Source organism: Podarcis filfolensis, assembly GCF_964270895.1.
Source record: "Podarcis filfolensis genome assembly, chromosome: 6".
NCBI classification, from domain to species: domain Eukaryota; kingdom Metazoa; phylum Chordata; class Lepidosauria; order Squamata; family Lacertidae; genus Podarcis; species Podarcis filfolensis.
Window position 1 is genome coordinate 65382124 of NC_139609.1, and position 22336 is coordinate 65404459.

The 22336-nt window shown below is 43.2% G+C and overlaps 2 protein-coding genes across 5 annotated transcripts; one reads left to right on the forward strand and one right to left on the reverse strand.

Annotated features, from left to right (window-relative positions):
- Positions 1 to 4112: 4112 nt before the first annotated feature.
- Positions 4113 to 7777, forward strand: LOC310765278 (CMRF35-like molecule 8; the record flags this gene model as incomplete). The annotated part of the gene is made up of 3 exons (XM_083620056.1): positions 4113 to 4279; positions 6121 to 6271; positions 7678 to 7777. The coding sequence occupies exons 1-3, from the start codon at positions 4180 to 4182 to the stop codon at positions 7775 to 7777; spliced, it is 351 nt and encodes a 116-aa protein (XP_083476182.1). The 5' UTR covers positions 4113 to 4179.
- A 1087-nt stretch (positions 7778 to 8864) lies between these two features.
- On the reverse strand, positions 8865 to 20891 carry BCL2L15 (BCL2 like 15). Of its 4 annotated transcripts, none has more exons than XM_083617624.1 (5): positions 20228 to 20891; positions 17915 to 18010; positions 11836 to 11954; positions 11352 to 11567; positions 8865 to 9052 (listed from the first exon to the last, which is right to left on the reverse strand). In XM_083617624.1, exons 1-5 carry the CDS (start codon positions 20358 to 20360, stop codon positions 9014 to 9016), a joined length of 603 nt encoding a protein of 200 aa, XP_083473750.1. In that variant the 5' UTR covers positions 20361 to 20891; the 3' UTR covers positions 8865 to 9013. The 4 variants fall into 4 exon arrangements, with proteins under 4 accessions (XP_083473750.1, XP_083473751.1, XP_083473752.1 ...); XM_083617625.1 differs by having other exon boundaries at positions 17915 to 18004; positions 20228 to 20890; XM_083617626.1 differs by lacking the exon at positions 17915 to 18010 and having other exon boundaries at positions 20228 to 20887.
- Positions 20892 to 22336: the final 1445 nt, after the last annotated feature.

Sequence of the window (22336 nt, forward strand, 5' to 3'; positions counted from 1 at the left end):
CACAGAGAGAAGAAATGCCATGGTGTACTTGTAGCACGAAAACCGATAAACATGTCTCTCCCACATCAGTCTCTACAGCCACAGCAAGCACTGTAATTCTCCAGCATTTTGACACATACACCAGTGTGGTTAAGAGCAGTAAACTCGTAATCTGGTGAACCGGGTTCGCGTCTCCGCTCCTCCACATGCAGCTGCTGGGTGACCTTGTGCCAGTCACACTTCTTTGAAGTCTCTCAGCCCCACTCACCTCACAGAGTGTTTGTTGTGGGCGAGGAAGGGAAAGGAGATTGTTAGCCGCTTTGAGACTCCTTAGGGTAGTGATAAAGTGGGATATCAAATCCAAAACTCTTCTCTTCTTCTTTACCCCCAAAGGCGCAGCAGATGGACAGACGCCATCAATAATCCAACAACATAGAATCATAGAATCATAGAGTTGGAAGAGACCACAATCTGAAGGAACAAACTGCAGGTTCCCTATTCCAAATTTAAAATGACAATATACTGTAGAATCACAGCAAAGAAGTAGTTTAAAACAGAGAACTGAAAAACAATCAAACACAGAAGTAACAACGTAAGCTTCTTCAGTGAGGGAGTTCCTTCACCTTGGCTCCACCAACTACCAAGGAAAACCTATAATGCATCTCAGTCAGTGAGCAGTGGAGCAAGAGCTTCCAACGATGAACACAATGGGCAGCTGAAGAAGAAGGTCTTCCAAATAGTCAGATACATTTAGGGATTAATGGGTAACAGCCATCACCCAGAATTATTCCCAGAGTCCCCCCCCCTTTCCTTGTTTGTAATCTGCATTTCTGAGTGCAATTTTGAAAGAAGAAGAAAAAAGCACGTGTTTGTATGTGTGTTTGATTTTAAGTTTTGCAAAAAATACATAGAAGTGGCTTTGCCCTGGTGGCTGGTGCAAACTTAAGGGGACATTAAATGTCTGGCAGGGAGAATTCGGCAGAGAGGAAGACTTGATAGCCCCACTTCCCTTCTGAAGATGCTGTGGCTCTGTGGTTGGTGCTTCTGTGAATCATACTTCTGTGAATTATCAGGTATAACTTCATCTGGTCAGAGTTAGAGGGCCATTAGATGAGCAGCACAAGAGAGTGTCTACTTCCTAAAGCAAGAAAAAGTTCAATGCCTGGATGATTCTTCTACGGGTTTGTTCATAGACAGTGCGCAAGATGAATCGCTGTTTCACCCTTTGGATTTCTTTGTATGTGGGTAAGAAAAATATTTTGGAACAGATCTTATCCAGAAAGGTTTTCATTTACTCTGATTTCCAGATGGGTAGTCGATGCAGTCAACCAAATTATGAAAGGATATTAAGGGCACTGCAATCCTGAGCAAAGGAATATTGAACTGGTAGAATAGGGAAAAATGGCAGGGCTGCCTTGCCCATGAGGCGAGGTGAGGGTGTCACCTCAAGAAGCAGATCCGGACCAGAGGAATGTGCCGATCGCTGCTGCTGCTTCCTCTGCCACTGTGCCTGGGCCAATGTGGCTGCCCCCCCCCCCCCGCTGCTATGGTGCTCCTACAACTGTGCTTTCCCTGCCATGCCTATGGTGTGGTGGCAATAACAAGGCAGAGAGGGTGCAGTGGCACAAGCAAGGGCACATTTGTGGTAGGATGGGTATGGATTGAGGGGGGCGGCATTTAGCTTTAAGCAACTTTCTGTTCCATCCTATCTTTTGATGGTGTTTTTGAAGATATAATTTTTCAGGATATGAACCCCGAAATTTGGCATCTTCTCCAAACTTAGGCCAAAGTGCTGCAACCATTTTGCAGCATTTTACGGTGCAAACACCACATTCTGCAGAGCCCCCAAGCTGAGAAATTTATGCATCAAACCGGGGTTCATAGTTAACTCCTCCCCAAATCCAACATTGCCTGATTTACTCCAAACCTGTGCTAAAGTTTTACAATTGCTTTGCTGTGTTTTGAAGCACAAACGCCAAGCTTCTGGTGCCCTCCCCCCAAAACAGAGTAATACTTCAAACCGGGCTTTGGACTGAATTGGACAAGGTTGTATTTTAAAGTCCATTCAATATTTGTCAAGGCCCATACTCAGAGCAGCTTCACAACATAAAAATGCAGAAGGGAAAATATATCTGTCACAGGTCAATATATTTTCATATTTTTTTTCAATTTATAGAATGCAATTGTGAAAATACAGAGCATTTCAAAAGGGTTCTAGTTCCAAAATCTGACTGTTCCACTCTACTGCTTACCCCAAGAGTGGGGAACCAATGGCCCTCCAGTTGTAGGTGGACTTTGATTCCAGCCAGCATGGCCTTTGGTCAAGAATGATGGTCGTTGTGTAGCACCCTGCTTGTGGTTAACGCTTAGCTGGAATGAAATATTCAACGCAGCAATAGAGAAATTAAAATAATAATTTATTTGTCAGACAAATAAATGAGAGACACAGTGGTATATGGTTACCAAAGCTCTGCCCACTCCAGCCCTGATGGTCAGCACTTATATTTCCTCAGCCCAGCCCCCTTGCTCCTCCTTTGGCTGCCTCTGTCCAATCAGCCTGGTTGAAATTCCTATTGGCTGTTTGCTAGAACCAATCATAAAAGATACACCCATTTCCTATTACCTTTTATGGGAGACAAAGAGCTATATTTCCTTCTATCTATAAATGGCAAACAAGTAGCCATATATCTTACATTTGCCTCAACAAGGCACCTTAATTACCAGATCACCTTTTGCCCTTCTTGCCCTATCGCCCTCCAAAACAGATGCTCATTCTGTCTTAAACAGAGATCAGAGATCTTGGGTTCACATTCTCACACACCATCAATGAAATAAGAATCTAACATAAGAATCTAACATTTCTTACTTTCTAAATCCTTTGCATAATTACATTTAAGCCAATATATTTCATACATAACATATATAGATTTTTAGAAGCAAAGGCCTTTTCAAAGTAAAAAGGAACTTAGTAAAAACACTTTCCAAAAGCAACCCCCCTTTCAAGCCAGCTGCTGTTTCTATTAGCTCTTGCCCTTTAACCTTAGGAAAATGTGGCTCAAGTCTCTAATGGGAGACACATGGCATTATATTTTGTTAAACAATGAATCCTACTATTTACCAACTCTTAATTAGTGCTTTTGCAGCTTGATTGTATTCTGTAGGGTCAGTAACCTAGTAACCTTTGCTCCCAGCCTGTAATTCCCTTTTTACAACTTTGAGAATTTTGGCTCCTGCTATAAATAAATCAGGGGGGCCTTTGTCCAGGAGGATAAACATCTGCCAAAGTCTTTTAGCCAGTTGGTCTTCTGCCTGGCATAAAAACACACAAGCATCTGCAAATATATATATATTTTAAGCTCATTTTAAAATACAAGTCTTGATCAGATGCCTCAGTTGTTGTTAAGTTGTGGGCGAACATGTCAGACGACACAGCGATTCTTTAAACAGCTCTTCTTTATTCAGATGCCAGAACAGAACTAGGCTGAGGAGCTCAGTCAGCCTGCTTATATAGAGCTCCAGAACAATGTAACTGTTGCCATTTTCTAAAACTATCCAATCACTGAACGTCACTTTTCGATCCTTCATTTGCATACAAAACTATCCAATCACTGAATGTCACTTTTCAATCCTTCATTTGCATAACTATCTACAGTATCCCCCTGCTGGCCCAGGGTGAGAACTTCAGTACATAACAGTTGTAGTCCGGCAGCAAGGACCACAGGTACCTGACCACCTAGGCTTTCCTAGTGGAAAAAATTGAGCAACCTTGAATGAGCAGGACAAAATGGGACACACACACACCGTAAATATATTTTCAGTTTTTTCCGTAAGGAGCCGTTAAGAAACATCATAACATGAGAGGACTACTATATAGCTGCAGCAGAGAATGGAGGCTGATTCACATTTAGTATGATGCAATTACCCAGTTACATTTTTGACATATCACCCCATGTTTTCCCCCCAACAGATTGTTTTACAGCATTCATTCAGAAAAATACAGAAGAGATAGCCACAGAGGGGAGAAGCACAACAATAACTTGCTTCTATGATATGGAATACAGATTTGACAATAAATATTGGTGCCGAGGAAGTTCCCGAACATCTTGTGATATTTTAGGAGAAACAAAGAAGTTTGTAAAGTGGAACTATAAAAGCAGATTGACACTCCTTGATAACAGGAAAGGCGTCTTTTGGGTGACAATGCACCAACTGACAGAAGATGATTCAGGAACATATTGGTGTGGAATTGATAGGCCTTTTGCTGACATAATGACTTCAGTGAAACTGAAGGTAAATAAAGGTAAGGTGTCATATGAGTCTCATCACTGCCTTTATTGTTATAATGCAAATAGAAATAAAGTTCTTGTTGCCAGCTCTGATGGAGTAAGTCAGCCTCGTAAATACAGTAACTACATAAAAGTTACCAGTCTCCATTTTTTTTATACTACCCTGTATTTTCATGCTGGCCAAACAGGAAGGGATGTCCTTTCCTCTGTGGTAAGCATTAAAGCCTTGTTGTTGTTTTAAAAAGGACTTCTACCAAGTAGACTGGTAGAGGAGGGACAAAATGGCAAAGTGATCTGTCCCCTCTCTGCAAGTCTCCACCATTTCTGTGCTTGGTTGTGGACAAAGAAACTTTCCTTCTTCTACATTTGGAATTGAAACCAAGAGGGCTGGCAGAAAAAGGACAGAACAATGTATCCTTCCACTGCTAACCCTTCTCCCTTGCCAGCATAGAATTCCATGCACTCATCTGCATAGAATTTCTGGGCACTTAGGGCTACCAGGAGGGTTGTTAAATACAAGGCTGGATTACTCAGTAGGCACCAGTCATGTTACATTAGGAAGGCCAAGGAAAGTATGCATAGTTTCCTCCAAAAACTGACATTCCAGTTACATATATAACTGGAGCAATTAAAGATTGCATAGAACTTCCCAGTAGTTTATGCACTTACAGTGCAATCTTATACAAGCAGTCTTCGCCTGTTCTCATTCATGCTGCTAATAACAAAGTGTCACACACCTAACCTTAGATCACACGAGTAAGGTATTCAGTTGCAAATCTCCATTTTACAGGTAGGTAGCTGTGTTGATCTGCCAAGCTCATACCAATAACAAACTTAGTTGGTCTCTAAGGTGCTACTGGAAGGAATTTATTGTTTTGTTTCAATCTCCATTTTGTGGGAGTTGTCTTTTGTTCTCAAGCAACTAAAGACAAAGATGTGCAAATGTGTCTCTCCTGGAGAAAACAGCCTCAGGCTGGAATACAAGCTAATGGAATGGCTGTGGAATGGCTGTCATGCTGCTACTCTGGCCTGTATTGATTGCTCTAGCCATTTCCTTCTCTATGACATGTTATCCTACTAATTTTTTAAAAAACAACATGTTCTTTATAATTTTTCTTCCCTCCCACCCCCATTGCAGTATGGGGAGGAGCAATCATGACCACTGAGGGGAGAGGAAGTGTTTAACTTCCCACATGCCATAGTCTTAATATAAACCACAGGTGAGGGTTTTTTGGGGGGGTGAGGTGGGGCTGATTGCAGTGTTTGGTATTGTTTGGTTGCTGGCTGAGTAGATAGGCCCTGGACTATACCCACATCCCAGCTCTTATCAGGCCATGACATGCAATTCAACGTCTTCCCCGGTCTATTCTAAGGTTACCAGTTTTTTTTCAATGAATCCGAGGACACTTTTCAACTTCAATGGATTTTGTATGGGGACTGATTTGTAAATCCAGGGATTGTCCCCGGGAAACGAGGACCTCTGGTAACCTAAGTCTACTCTGGCTCGTCCCCATTTGTTGCTGAGGACAGACCACTGATGGCAGAACAGGTATCCAAGCTTCCATGCCTGCAATGGGGAGACTTGCCAGAACAAAAATCCTCTTCTGCCTCCCTCTCCCTGACAGTTAGAAAGATCCACTTTACCTTATGGCCACTCTGAAGCCGGTTCCCGAGACTCTAGGATCGCACCCTAAACCAATAATTATTTTTCATTATTCATTGCTTGCACAGCTAATAACCACAAATCATTTCTATAGTATTTTTCAGTGTAAAGAGTGTGCTACCTTTCTCATAGCACAAGCAATTTGCCCAGGACTGTAAATATAACAAATTATATTTCATTGCTATTTTTCAGCTCCTACAACACATCGCCATGTGCAAACCAGTCCACCCTCCACTCCCTTATCTGCAGCTGAGGTTACTACAGCTTTCCCAGATATTTCTGATTTTAATTTTAACGCATCTCTGTTTTCTAATGCCGCTTGTCATCATAAAGTCACAGAAAGGTAAGTGCCATCTAATCGTAAGATTATATTTGGTGGCTAACTTTGCATAAACAGAATCCACATTTTGTTTCTAAATCAACCTTTTATTTCTGCTCTGGTGTGCATACTAGAAACAATGAGCCCCAGTTCATTCTCTGCCACATTCCCAATAAAGGAGACAATGAAAAAATGTTGTGCTTGCCAGTTTGGGGGTAGGGATACTCTGATTGGGTTTGAAGACAAAATTTGGTAAGTTCCCTTTGACTTAATCAGTGAGGGTTAAAATTGCATGTAGAATAACATCTGACCATAATTAGCAAAACTATTTATGTGTCTTAAATGCATCACTTTTATGTGACTTCAAAGTATCACTTTGAAGGACTGGGAAGTTCAGCCACCAACACCCACTTCCAAACCTTATCTCCTCCACTCATGCACCTGCTATTTGCACTGATAAAATGATCTGTGCAAGTTGTGCTTAGCATTTCCCTGGGCCTAAGGCAGGCACCCTGTTAAGCCGTTGCTCCATGTGTTTTATGATTGTTATCTGCTTTCTTGCTGGAGGCAAAAACTAGCATTTAACACCTTTTGTTCTGCATCAATCAATTGTGGGGGTGAGGGGTCCACAGTTAAGGCATACGGTAACTACAACGCGGGTGGCGCTGTGGGTTAAACCACAGAGCCTAGGACTTGCCAATCAGAAGGCTGGTGGTTCTAATCCGTGATGGGGTGAGCTCCCGTTGTTTGGTCCCTGCTCCTGCCAACCTAGCAGTTGGAAAGCACATCAAAGTGCAAGTAGATAAATAGGTACCACTCCGGCAGGAAGGTAAACGGCATTTCTGTGCGCTGCTCTGATTCACCAGAAGCAGCTTAGTCATGCTGGCCACATGACCCGGAAGCTGTACGCCGGCTCCCTTCGGCCAATAAAGCGAGATGAGCGCTGCAACCCCAGAGTCAGTCATGACTGGACCTAATGGTCAGGGGTCCCTTTACCTTTTTAATGTTCTGATGGAAGCTGTTCAGAATGGCTGGGGCAACCCAGTCAGATGGGTGCGGTACACGTCAAAGTGCAAGTAGATAAATAGGGACCGCTCCGGCAGGAAGCTAAACGGCGTTTCTGTGCACTGCTCTGGTTCGCCAGAAGCGGCTTAGTCATGCTGGCCACATGACCTGGAAGCTGTACACCGGCTCCCTCGGCCAATAAAGCGAGATGAGCGCTGCAACCCCAGATGTCAGAATGGTAGTGTGTATCATCACCAGGAGAGTAAAAGCTTATCTTTCCCCATCACAACATACAGTGCTCATAATGGTTAAATTTCCTTTAGTTGAAACTCCAGTTTAGATACGACTCCAGTTTGTAATTTACTTTCTTGCAAAATCAGTAAGAGCAATGGTTTAGGATTTCCCCCTTTCCTCCTCTGTTTTAGAAACTGGAATTATAGCCCATGGGGTATTCTACGCTGGGTGTTCATGGTTCTTCTCGTGGCTTCTTTCATTCTGATTCATTGGAATATCATATCTATATAATGTAAGAGGTATTTATTGTCAACTATTACCCTGAGGATTATTACAGTCTATTTAACAGCATACTGGATTTATTAGTGAAAATCTTTGGCCCAGGAAAGCAAAGAACTGTAGAGAAGGAAGCTGTAGAGGAGAACCACTTTCCAAAGCTCCTCCCTCTTTTCAGCCCAGTGGGCTGAAGAGGCTTGATGAGGGCTTTATGCCCACCCTTCATTGTGGGGCAGAGAGGGGCGTGCCTCAGGCCTCACACACCAAAACACCTCAGGCCACCCCTGGGAGAAAGCAATTTCCACCTGCCTAATCATCAGCAAAACCAGAATCCTTTATACTAATCACCCATAACCAATTCAGCCTTATTGTTGAGATTAGAATGCAGAGAGCAGTAGTGGCATGAATAAGTTAAGGAGCTATCAATATTTGTTCCCTATCCATAAAATATATGTATATTTGTGATGAGAAAAAAGAAAATCAATTATATATTTTTTTTTAAAAAAAGGAGGTATCAAATTTCGGAGATATCAAATTTAGTAAAACATCCTGAAGTGAGCTATTCTCCATGCTATAGGGGAAAATGGCACTAAATGAAACTGAGGGGAAATGGTCTCCCGTTTTATGCAGCAGGGATTGCAAACCTGTGGTTCTCCATAGGTGGTTGGCCTACAGGTTGCATCATTCCTGACTGTTGGACATTGCTGGTCGGGGCTGGTAAGGAATTGGAATCCAACATCATCTTAAGGAACCACAGGTTCCATAGCCCTGTTACAAAGGATGACCAGAGTGAGCAAGTTTAAAGTTCTGTTGGGTGCCCCCCCCCATTTTATTATTTTTGTCTTTTAAAGTGCTTTACAAAGCTTTTTTAAACAGACAAACAAACAAACTAGGCTTCTTTTTGCAGATGGCAAAATGAGATAAACCCAGTGAGCTGAGCTGAAATATGTGGCCCAATTTTCCAAGTATTCAAAACAAAACTATATACCGTAGTTATCACAGGAACATACAATCAGTTAATCCAAGCCATTGAAAGATGGAATGTTGTGCGGAAGTATGGTCACATGAGTGACTTTTGGCATCACTGAAGGCACACAACACCTAGGCATCATCATTTTATTTTATTTGGTGATTTAAATTAAAACAAAACAAAGGCAGTTCGAGTGCAATTCTAGTGCAGGAAAGTTTTCCAGCTCCATTTCTCTTAGAGTAGCAAAGCAGAGCTGGGCATATTTTATTAAAAGTGATATATTAGGGATTATTTTGTCCTCTTCTGTTTTCAAGGTTCTCCTAAAATGAAAAAAGAAGGTATTAATTGGAAAAACGAAGAAAAATCAGCAAATGGAAATAAAAGAACTAACTTAGAGGCACCTTGTAAAGATCCCATCACACAGAGACAAGGTGTGAAAGAAATACTGGAAGTAATGGGGGCATGCAGTGCCAGATTTACATATAAGCTAAACAAGCTATAGCTAAGGGCCCCACTCTCTTGGGGCCCTCAAAAAAATTTAAAGGGAAAAAACCTGGATGTACATTTCCAAAATATAAGATAAAAAAATAAAATAAAATAAAATAAAAATAAAATAAAATAAAACCTGCATACAGCAATAGTGTTTTGTGTTATTAAATTACCATATAGCATATATTCAGCACAAAAAACAGCGACAATTTGTTGTTGACAAAGGACAGCTGGACATATAAAGGGCCCCATTACCTTCAGTAGCTTAGGGCCTCATCAAGCCTAAATCCGGCCCTTTGGGCATGCAGACAAAATGGGGGGGGGTGCCTGTGAAGTTTGAGCAGATCCATTCCTGATTCAGAACAGAATGCTCTGGTCTAAACACAGCTTGCTCCATCCCAGGATGTATGGCAATTCTGGAAGCAAGGACTCCTATAAGCAGGGAAAGTGCTCTACAATAAGTTATTGATTTAGCAAACATTATCTCCATCTATATTCTGTGTCCCAGGCCTCTAAACACAACGGCACCCATCCATTGGGGGGGCTGCACCCTCTTCTTTTTAGGAATAGGCTATCCTGTTTCCATACATCAGACAGAGAAGGAGCAGCTGCAGGAATCTTGCTTCCCATCCTCCCAGCTCCAATGGCCAGTTGCCCTGGAATTATACTGTTACCATCCATCAGCTGTGTTTGTGCGTGTTGTTCTATTCTGTTGCAGGGGCAGATTTTCATAAAACAACACCCTGAGCAAGGACAAAATTTGGTGGCACCCCATAATATTTATTTTTACAATAATTCCTTTTGGCACAGCTGCGTTTTAATGGATCTTCTCCATATGTACCCATATAAATATATAATTACTATTGTTATTAATGTTATTTTTTTGCCCCCTCAGCTCAGCACCCTGTGCGGGAGAACCACCCACACTGCCCTAAATTTGGCGCTGTTCTATTGCAAACTATTGCCATCTATGCTCTGGTAATCTCTAGGTTAGATAACTTCAACTCATTATACAGCGGGCTTCCTATGGAGACTTGGAAACGTCAGCTGGTATGCAATTCCAGGTTGCACACTGGAACATATTACACTGTTCCTGGCCTGAACGCACTAGCAGCCTATCAGTTTCCATGTCTAGTTCAAAGTGCTGAATTTGACCTATAAAGCCTTAAATGGATCAAGACCACACCACCTCAAGGATCGCCTCTCTCCAGATGAACTGACCTGAACCCTGCAATCATCCTCTGAGGCCCTTCTTCATGTGCCTCCTCCATAAGACGGCTGCAGGGTGGTAACACCAAGTCAGGCCTTTTCTGTGGTGGCTCCCCATTTTGTGGAAGGCTCTCCCCAAGGAGGTTTGACTAGCGCCTTCATCACATATCTTTAGGCTCCAGACAAAAACATTTCTCTTCAACCAGGCGTACGGCTGATTAACATTCTATGTCCTTTTAAATGTGTTGCGGGGGGGTATTGGTTGGGGTTTTGGGGTTTTTTTAAAATGTATTTTGTGTTTTCATTTTGTATTTTTATATTGTGAACTGCCCTGTGATCTTCGGATGAAGGGCACTATACAAATTTAATAAATAAAAATAAATTAAGTTGTAGGGTTGCCAGGTCAAGAGCATCCCAGACCCTAAGATTTCAGGGCTCAAACCTGAGACCTAGAGGCGACCCCAGGTGATGTCATGGAGGCAGCCCTTAGTTTTCCCTCTTCCCACCACTGAGCCCTGGAGACAGAGGTTAATTGGTAGAGGGAGAGGAGGAGAGCAGACCACCCCCTTAGAATGTATGCAGTAATTTGAAGCCAGCTCTAGCTGGACTGAAGCTTACAAGCTACATGCATAGTCTTCTTCATTATTATTATTTTTAAGGCACCCTCACCCACCTGGGGATTGAAACCTTTCCCTCTGCCACCTGGAGGGAACCAGGCAAACCTGGAGATTTTAGGTCAGGCCTGGTGGCCTGTTAATCCTTGTAAGCTGCCTTAAAGGTTTTCCGACTGAAAGGCAGGAAATAAATCTTGAAAACAAACTAAAATACATCACTGTATTGAGAAAGTGTTGGGAGTTTTTACACTTTACTGGGTGAACTGCTGAATGGAGATGGTTGGACCCAAATGCTAACTTAACTCACCCAGCCACCTTGCCTTTCAATATAGTGTCTCACTTCCGGAGCTGCGTTGATTGCCTCTGTGAGTAAGCGCGGCTGGGCTACACCATGAGCTTTCTTTGCAATGTATCGAAACAACTTTACAGCGACAACTAGGAAAGCTTTTTCATATGCCAGCTCAGGATTCTGAATTGTCCAGGTCTTGCTGAGAGTCTCGACGTTTTCTTTGAATTTCCTCCCCTGTAAACAGAGAATGGAAATTTCTAACATACAGTACACACAAGACTGCAAAATAAAGGGCCAATACACTGGGGAAGCAGCTGTAATATGCCACACACACACACAGGTGAGCTGGCTTGCCCCCATGATTGAGGGGGCCAGCATGTGAGACATAATCATGTCACACGTGTGTCATGCTTGCACCCCCTTTTATTCAGAGCAGGGAAGTTCCCTATGAGCGGAGACTGAGGTGGTGTTTTTTTGTTGGAGAGGTAGGAATATATATTACCTCTGCCTCTATGATCTCCCGCGCTGGTCTCTCCAAGTCTGCATTAAACTGATCTCCTAGGCGTCTCAGTGTATTGGCAATAGGAACTGGGTCAAAAGGGCTTGCAGCGCTACCTCCACCTTGAAAGAAAGTAAACAGAGACTTATGTTTTAAGTCCTAGTAACATTCTAGTAATATTTATTATATCTAGGCGTAACCCAGACAGCTTTAGGCACCGTCTGGAGAGGGCTACACAAAACTGCTTTCCCAAAGAACACACAGTGAAAAAGGCAAGACTACACAGAACAGAGGGGGAAAGAGAACAGAGCAAGCATGGAAGGTGAGATGGAGAGGCTGGAAAACGTTTATTTTATCTTACATGTATTAGAGAGAAATTCCCACTCAACCTGCAGCTGTCCAGCCCATATATCTTTGGTCATCACACCTCGCTTTGATATTCTGGCAGGGATGCAGGCGGTTAGGAAGCATTAGCTCCTGCATCTCCAAGCAAACACCAACTTCCTCTCCTCTTGTAACAGGAGTTGGTCCACTCCCCCCACCCTCACCCCCAAAACTCAGATGTCTACCAGCTGGCACCAAATACAAAAGAAGGGCAGACAGACACTTAGAATTAAGAGATAATGCACCTCTAAAGGTATTTTGCTTCACAAAATAGCTCTCAGGATTAGAATTCAGATCATAGTCCCAACACACAAAAATCTATTTACTGGTTTCCCCTCTTTGTTCAGCAAACTGATGGGGTGGTATTATGTGTTGTTATTCATCATGCGAAAGGCTGGGCTGGATGAATCCCATGCCGGAATTAAGACTGCCAGAAGAAATATCAACAACCTCAGATATGCAGATGACACAACCTTGATGGCAGAAATTGAGGAGGAATTAAAGAACCTTTTAATGAGCATGAAAGAGGAGAGTGCAAAATATGGTCTGAAGCTCAACATCAAAACAACTAAGATCATAGCCAACATCAAAACAACTAAGATCATGGCCACTGGTCCCATCACCTCCTGGCAAATAGAAGGGGAAGAAATGGCGGCAGTGAGAGATTTTACTTTCTTGGGCTCCATGATCACTGCAGATGGTGAGAGCAGTCACAAAATTAAAAGACGCCTGCTTCTTGGGAGAAAAGCAATGACAAACCTAAACAGCATCTTAAAAAGCAGAGACATCACCTTGCCGACAAAGGTCTGTATAGTTAAAGCTATGGTTTTCCCAGTAGTGATGTATGGAAGTGAGAGCTGGACCATAAAGAAGGCTGATCGCCGAAAAATTGATGCTTTTGAATTATGGTGCTGGAGGAGACTCTTGAGAGTCCCATGGACTGCAAGAAGATCAAACCTATCCATTCTGAAGGAAATCAGCCCTGAGTGTTCGTGAAGCTAAGGCTCCAATACTTTGGCCACCTCATGAGAAGACTCCCTGGAAAACACTCTGATGTTGGGAAAGATTGAGGGCACAAGGAGAAGGGGACAACAGAGGATGAGATGGTTGGACAGTGTTCTCGAAGCTACGAACATGAGTTTGACCAAACTGCGGTAGGCAGTGGAAGACAGAAGTGCCTGGCGTGCTCTAGTCCATGGGGTCACGAAGAGTTGGACATGACTAAATAACAACATGTGTTGTTATACAGTTCAGTGTCAGAAATCCTTGGTGATCTACTGCAAACCACCCAGAGACCTATTACCTACCTTTTGCCCACCCAGTTTTACAATGCTGTTCCCAAATAATAATAAAATCCATAAAGGCTAGAGAGGAACAATGAACACTTATATGTTGCAGCTTCTCCTTAAATGCACATTAGTTTGCTACTGTGTGATAAGGGTGACAGTGACTTCTTCTGGCCCAGCCTTAGCCATGCTGTCATGAGAATCCCAAGGCAAAAGGCTCCCTCTTCTTGTAGACCAGACCACACAAGGCTATTCGCATGCTCTGGCCCTTATAACATCAAGGACCGTCATCCTTGGTGCAGTGAACTCCAGAAGGCCCCTATGCATGCATGGTGGCATAGCTATCCTTTCCCCCCTCCTTCGGCAGGCATTATTTCCCAAGTATTTCAGAGCTGACCCTCTTGACTTTGCCTTTTACTTTCCTGTTTAGCAATCTTCTCATTTGGGGAAGCTTCCTCTTCTGAAATCAGATGCAGCCGGACTTCCGGGTTAGCGCCAACGACGAATGGCGGAGTTCCTCCGACCGGAGGAACAGGCTCTGTGGAAATTGGGTCTTCCCGTCGCGGCGAAGGCGGGGACCCGCTAGAAATCCCAGGCGGAGAAGCCTGGGGATGTGGGGTTCGGCAGAGCACCAAGAGCGCCTCCCCTACTCGCGAGGAAACCCCTTTTCGGGGCTCCGGAGTGAAGTGGGGTGAGCAGTGCGGTGCCGCAATCCGATTGCTATTTCCACGGAGGGAAGCCGCATAGCCATCGCCGGAGAGCGCTGACTTTTTCCTGATGACAATTGGACTCTAAATCAAGTACCCGTGAGTAAAAACGGAAAATTGGATTAAGAAATCTGCAAAATTTGTGAATTAGGCAACGAAGCGGGAAGGTTTAAACAGGAAGTCCGCCTTCCGCTTTTTGTATATAGACTGAAGCAAAGACCTTACAATCTAATAGCCTGGAAAACTGTTTTAAAGTTGGAAATTTCCTGCATCCACAACCAATAAAACCCCCTTGGAAGCAGGAGAAAAGGGGGGGGGATTTGACTGTTTAATCCTGCAGGAGGAGAGTAAAGGAATTTAAGTTTCCATCGTCCCAAACCTGGGGACGGGGTGTCTGGACAGAAATTGTTTGAGACGTCCATTGATTGAAAGTGGAGCATTTTGACAGATAGTTAAAAAAAAAAAAGAGAGAGAAATAAATTAACTTCAACGCTACTTTCTGCATCTCTGCATTTTAAAGAAACAAAGTATTTGAAAACCGAAAGTAACCTTTGTTGGATACATTTTAAAAATGGATACAAATAGAAATTGTGTCCCCTAGAGGGAGCTTGTCAGTTTGTTGTTGCAGCTTACTTGGAGACCTTACAGCTGTGAGATTGGGATCGTGGGACCAGCCATTTGACCTTGAACAGAAATGTGTTGGAAGGAAGGTTTGGTATCTGCCCTTGGCATAACAAATGCTTTGCTGGAGCAGCTGCATGAGAAAATGAACTTGATGAATGAAAAGTTGGACCTGATGAATGCTTTAGCCAGTGAATATGATTTAACAGGAAATAAGGATAAAGAAGCTATACAGCGACCAATTCAGGAATTTGGTTTGACAGGGCAAGTCCAAGGGCAGATGAGGAAGGAAGAGGCTGCGATTACACCTCAAACAACACAAGTGGAGAGATCCAAAGTCCTGCAGGAGCAAAAGCCACTGCACTGGAAAATTGAACTTGGAGAGTGTCTGGAAGTTTTTGGAGTCAAGGAAGCTCTTAACTCTAGTGGGACTATGAAACAACTATCTTCTGGATAACTATTTTTTGGATTACAAAGATGATGACGGGGAGTGGGACTGTGGGGAATGGGCTAGTCTGATGAAGGAAAATGGAAATTATTACCGGATGGAATCCTCTGGAGACCCACTCCCCAAGGAGAAAGGGGAGAAACTACGAAAGAAACCAACAAGAGACAAAGAAACGCGTAAGCACAAACAAGAACAAGAAAATCTGCAGAAGGGGCCTAGAAGAGACTTAAGGGCCTCGGACATAAGATCACCAGATTGATGGACTGGATGTAATGGTCAGAAAGGACTGACATAACCCGAGACCAGGAAGAAGGGACATTGGATAAAAATTAGAGATATCAAGAAAAATTTCTTTTTATTTTTGGAATTAGTGTAACATTAATGAAATATCAGAGAATATGTTGGAAAGGAACTAAATTGGCTCTAGTAAAAAAAGATGTAAGGAGTTATGTATGAATATGGTTTAAATTTTGAAATTTTGAAATTTTAAGGTTTTTAAGATAAGATAAGGTTAAAGAAATTAAGGTAAACTGAATAACAGAACTTATTAAAAGACGGAAAAGATATGTTGAATTAATAAATAAGATAGATTGTTAAGATAAATTATTTGAATTAAAATTGAGAAATATGGGAAGAATTTGCTGGAATAATGAATTAAATTAGAATACAAAAAGGGATGTGGAGGAGGTTCAAGAAACAAGCAAATGAAAAGATGCTATTTGAGATTTGTATTTTTCTTTTTTTGGGTTTTTCTTTTTATCTTATTTTTTTGCTGTATTTTTCTGTTTTTTTCTTCTCTTTTTTCATATTTGTATTCATGAAACTTTGAATAAATATCATTTTTTAAAAAAAATGAAATCAGATGCAGCCATGTCAGATTTTATTTGCAACTGGCCATTTACAACATATGGCTACATACATAGCTAAGCTGGTAGAGCATGATACTTGTAATATTGGGGTCATGAGTTCAAACCCCACACTGGGCAAGATGCCTGCATTGTAGGGGGTTGCAGAAGACGACCCTCATGGTCCCTTCCAACTCTACAATTCTATGAATTTTAATTTAAAAGCACTATAATAACTGCTCCCAAATAACTGCCTAGGACCCTCGTACCTACGGGACCACCTCTCCTGGTATGCCCCGCAGAGGACCTTAAGGTCCATAAATAGCAACACTCTAGAGGTCCCAGGCCTCAACCAGGGCCAGGACCTTTTCAACACTGGCTCCGGCATGGTGGAATGCTTTGTCTCATGAGACCAGGGCCCTGCTGGATCTGACTTCTTTCTGCAGGGCCTGTAAGACAGAGTTGTTCCGCCTGGCCTTTGGCTTGGAATCAGCCTGATCCCCTCCCCCTCCTTCCTTTTCCTTCTGTGATGGAACCCCTATTTGGGGACCTCCCTGGCTTTTCTAGCACATGTAGGACCAGTCTAGATAGTTGGCCTTGGTGAAGATTTGACGTTTTCTCCCCCCAAACAGTTTTTGATCTGGGCTTCCACTGAAATGAGGCTGCATTTTAAGAAATATTTTAATCAATTGTTTTTATAGCTGATGTTAGCCGCCCTGAGCCTGGTCTTGGTCAGGGAGGGCGGGGTATTAAAATAAAATAATAAAACAAAATAAAATAAAATATCTCAACCATTATATCCTGCACCAGTCCTGGGCACCAATCAAGATTAGGTCCAGCATCACCACATCTCCTGACTGTTCCATGATCAATAAGGTATCAAGGAATTTAATGTATCTATTGTGAGGGTAGTTTAAGTCACCCATTACTACAACATTTCCTCTTTCGGGTGCTTCCTTGACTTCATTCTTCATCTCAAGATCTCCCTGTGCATTTCGATCAGGAGGGGTGATACCACATCCCCTATACAGTGGTACCTCGGGTTACATACACTTCAGGTTACATACGCTTCAGGTTACAGACTCCGCTAACCCAGAAATAGTGCTTCAGGTTAAGAACTTTGCTTCAGGATGAGAACAGAAATCGTGCTCCAGCGGCACAGCAGCAGCAGGAGGCCCCATTAGCTAAAGTGGTGCTTCAAGTTAAGAACAGTTTCAGGTTAAGAACGGACCTCTGGAACGAATTAAGTACTTAACCTGAGGTACCACTGTATTAAAATACTCCTGCATTCCAGTGAGCATAAAGGCCTTGCCTTAAATGGCAATTTCAAGAGCCAGTATGGAATGCTGAGCAGGGTGCTGAAGCAGGGACTGGGGAGACCCAGGTTCAATTTTCCACTAGCTGACTTTGGGACACCTGCCATTTCTCGACCCAACCCTACCTCATAGCATTGCTGTGAGGATAAAATTTGGAGGGTGAGGGAGCCGTGTTTACTGCCTTGAGCTCCTCAGAAGGAGAGATATAAACTGAACAAGTGAGTTGCCGGTGCCCAGCTTGGGCTGACTGTCCTGCCATGTCCAAATGCACTGAGTGTTAGTATTTAGAACTGTGCTAAGCTTTAGAGTGACAAAGAGCATGTTCAGACAAAACTCTCTGCTTCACAGTAAGTTATGTGCCGAAAACTGAATTTGTGCTGCATAATATGTAAAGCATTGCTCTTCTGGTAGCATCAGCTTACTTTGTGCTATGTTACTTCAGCATAAGGTTCCTAAAAAATGATATGTACGTTACCCTGAAAACGTGAGATCTGACTTAGATGTTGATGGACTTCATCTCTTCTCTCACTGCCTTGAGCTGTAGCACGGGCAAGCAGGAAAGGATCTGAGCCTGGCAAAAGACATGGCAATTGTAACTTTCTATGCTACCAACGCCTTTCTTTTTTGGGTTGCTCGTAAGAAGCAACCATGACAACTGCCCAACTCACTTGGTGTCATCTTTGCAGTCATTACACAGAAGAACAATACATGAAATGATCTTGTATTTGCACATAGGTTTTGACTGAATTTCAAGGAGAAACAGCCTTGGACAGTTTCCAACTTGGAGAATGTTAAAAATTGCCTTCTCCTAACAGGTTTTAATTACCTGCAAAACACCTGAGTTACATCCTGTCATGGGTTAATTAGAGCGCCATCCTCTACTGAAAGTGGGGAAATATCAGAGGAAGCAGAAAAGCAGGCAGACTTCCTTAGCCAGCTTTCTGGTGAGAGATCCAGGAACAGTCTTCAGCAGGAATCTGCTTTCAGTGACAAGTTATAAATGTTTGAGTGCGCGTATTCCTCACCCCACCCCAATTCACAAGCAGAATGGGTAATAATTGTGGGGATAAGGACATGTACATACCCTGCGGCTATAGCCCATCACAGACTATCCACTAGTGTGGGTGGGAAACATTGGTTTAGAACTCAAGAGGCATTTTTTAAAAAACTACTTCTCTGTGAACACCCCTGCATAATTGCACACATGGGAAAATTGAATAATAATAATAATAATAATAATAATAATAATAATAATAAATTATTTACACCCCACCCATCTGGCTGAGTTTCTCAGTTACCTGTGTGAAATAGCCCCCCCCCACACACATATGGGCACAGGCATATTTTAAGGAGCTCAGAAAATCCTTCTGTAATGAAGAACAAGGAATAAATACTATAAACAAACTTCAGTGTTAACTATTGACTTAATATCAAACTGCTACCACAGCAATGCAAAACCAACCCTCATTCTGGCAGCAAAGCAACAAACATCAAGTGTTAGCAGACTTTTAACCAGCTAAATGATTTAACAGCTAAAGCAGTAGGACTGAAAGGTTCAGACAGAACTGAATAATAATAATAATATTTTATTTATACCCTGCCCTTCCCAGTTCAAAAACCTGGCTCAGGGCGGCTAACAACAAATTTAAAACACTTAATTGTAAAAGCAGCATAAAATACAGTATAAAAACATGAATAACAATAAAATTCAAAGTTCAGAAATCAATTTAGGGGAAATCCATCTAAGAAGCATCAAATAATCACCAGGGCTAGCTGGCTGATATAGTCCTACTTGGGCCAGCGAGGAGGCCAGGGGAGAATTAGCTGTGGGGTCTCAGAGCAGGTAATCTTCATAAAAGGGGAGGGGGATGGAAGAGAATGGAAATAAAAGATCAGGCTGAATTCAAATTAAAAGCCAGGCGGAATAGCTCTGTCTTACAGGCCCGACGGAAGGAAGTTAAATCCTGAAGGGCCCTGGTCTCATGGGACAGAGCATTCCACCACGCCGGAGCCATCACTGAAAAGGCCCTGGCCCTGGTGGAGGATAGTCTGACTTCCTTAGGGCCTGGGACCTCTAAACTATGGTTATTCATGGACCTTAAGGTCCTCTGCGGGGCATACCAGGAGAGGCGGTCCCGTAAATATGAGGGCCCTAAGCCACAAAGGGCTTTAAAGGTCAAGAACAGCACCTTGAACCAGACCCTATACTCTACCTGGAGCCAATGCAACTGGTAAAGCACTGGGTTAATATGCTCCCACGGCAGGGACCCTGTGAGGAGCCTCGCTGCAGCATACTGCAGCCGCTAGAGTTTGTGGGACAGTTTCAAGGGCAGCACCACGTAGAGCGAATTACAGTAGTCAAGCCTGGAGGTGACCATCGCCTCCCCCCCGCCCCAATTTACTAAAAGGGGAACTAAAATACATGTTTATCTAATATGCCCTTTTCTTCTGACTAGAGGTCTGTTATCACAGACTCGTTTCAATCTCTTAGAGATCTTTACTGAAATTTCAGTTTGGAAATAAAAGTGTATTTAGTGCATTAATCAATGAACAGATGGCTAATCAGCTAAAGTGTCTTAAAACCAGCGGGCAATTCTAGCTGCAATGCACTACAACATAAGGATTTATTAAGAACTTTCCTTATGCTCTTAACACGGAAGTGCTGAACTTTTAAACCAAGCCTCTTTGCTTGCATGTAATTTTAATCAGCAGTTCCTGATTACTCAGCTCTAGAAGAGGGGGAAGTGGTTAGAAACCTTCATACTTCTCTATGAACAAATAATCTTACCTTCAAAACGCACACTTGGACCATTGTAATGTAGGACACGAAATTCTGTTTTTGATTTTTGCCCCGGGAAGTCAGCAAGCAATGCTTCTGCAATCTGTTCCACCTGTTCCTCAAAAGTCATAGAGTCCTTCATGTTAGCTGTTCTCTATTCGAAACACAAGTCGCTGCCACGGCTTTCCACCAGTTGTTCTTCCTATGGCTGCACAAGTTTGCGCATGTAAAGTTTCTAGCACCCAGCCTCCTAGCAGGCCAGAATATATTAAAGCTAGATTCTCCTCAGACCAGGCTACATTACAAGAGGAAGCTTGTTCTTGTGTTGCAGCTGCAGCTACACCCATATCAGTATTAGCATAGCTATCTGCTTTAAACAGTAAAAGTCACCACAAGGAAGTCATGAGGGAGCAAAGTCTAGTACGGCTTTCTCTTCCTCTTTTCCAGAACCTCAGTCAAGTTCCTCTAAGAGCAACTATAGTTATGTGCATGGCAACTAACTATGTATTAGCTTCTCACATTCTATTCATTATAGTATTTTTACTTGTTTCCTGCAAAACAAAGAAGTATTTCCTAGATATAATATAATATCCCTAAATATATCACTCTTTTCAACTCTGAGATTTTTCCAAACGAAATAGTATGTTAGACATGGAGGAACAAAATGTGCATATGGAGCAGATAAAGACTAGCACAGTACAGTGGTACCTCGGGTTAAGTACTTAATTCGTTCCGGAGGTCCGTACTTAACCTGAAACTGTTCTTAACCTGAAGCACCACTTTAGCTAATGGGGCCTCCTGCTGCTGCCACGCCACCGGAGCACAATTTTTGTTCTCATCCTGAAGCAAAGTTCTTAACCTGAAGCACTATTTCTGGGTTAGCGGAGTCTGTAACCTGAAGCGTATGTAACCTGAGGTACCACTGTACACTAAACAATATATTTATGTTTCATTTTATATATCAATTTCCATCTATAATGAGTTAAGTTTGGAGTGCAAATACAAATGCAGAACTCTAGTACTATTTCTTCTGTGTCACAACAATGCAATCCCATACATGTCTACACTGTTGTAAGCCTCAGTGAGTTCAACAGGGCTTACTCCTAGGTACGTACAGTGGAGCCCCGCAAGACGAATGCCTCGCAAGACGAAAAACCCGCTAGACGAAAGGGTTTTTCCGTTTTGGAGGCGCTTCGCAAAATGAATTTCCCTATGGGCTTCCTTCGCAAGACGAAAGCCCATAGGGAAATCTCCAGGACAGCGGGGAAGCGCAGCGCATCTTCCCCACTGTCCTCGGACCTCCTCCGAAGGCTGGCGGTGGGGCGGAGAGACCTTCTCCCCGCGCCAGCCTTCGGAAGGCTCCTCCGAAGGCTGGCGGTGGGGCGGAGAGACCTCCTCCCGCCGCCAGCCTTCGGAAGGCTCCTCCGAAGGCTGGCGGTGAGGCGGAGAGACCTTCTCCCCGCGCCAGCCTTCGGAAGGCTCCTCCGAAGGCTGGCGGTGGGGCGGAAAGACCTTCTCCCCGCGCCAGCCTTCGGATGGCTGTCCTGAAGACTTGCGGTGGGAGGAGGGTTTTCCTTCCCACCACCAACATTCAGAATGCTGTTCTGAATGTTGGCGGTGGGGAGGAAAAACCCTCCTCCCACCGCAAGCCCCGGGAACAGAGGAGAAGCGCTGCGCACCTTTCCCTCTGTTCCCGTACCTGTCCTGAAGGCTTGCGGTGGGGAGAAAAGCCCTTCTCCGCACCGCCAGCCTGGCAAGTGGTCTCCATAGGAACGCATTAATTGATTTTCAATGTATTCCTATGGGAAACCGTGCTTCGCAAGACGAAAAACTCGCAAGAAGAAAAAACTTGCGGAACGAATTAATTTCGTCTTGCGAGGCACCACTGTATATGATTGCACAGTCTGAGGAGGCTTTCAAGATCCCAAATAAATTTTACCACCATGTCTGAAAAGATTTTTCATCAGTCATTTATTACTTTTGTTGTTCAGTATTTCCTGGCATTACCTACGGCCAGGTTTTAACACCCCACCCCCCCGACCATGTAGTCAGTAATGTTCTATTGTATTATCAGATTTTAATGCTTTATCCAGAGTCATTTGTGGGTTAGTCTTTTCC

Excerpts from the sequence above, each read along its gene's own strand:
- BCL2L15 (XM_083617624.1), bottom strand. The coding sequence starts at position 20,360 with ATGAAGGACTCTATGACTTTTGAGGAACAGGTGGAACAGATTGCAGAA. Across the intron at positions 18,011-20,227 it reads TCCAAGTGTGCGTTTTGAAG|GCTCAGATCCTTTCCTGCTT; the intron begins GTAAGATTATTT and ends GTCTTTTGCCAG. Across the intron at positions 11,568-11,835 it reads GGGAGATCATAGAGGCAGAG|GGGAGGAAATTCAAAGAAAA; the intron begins GTAATATATATT and ends CTCTGTTTACAG.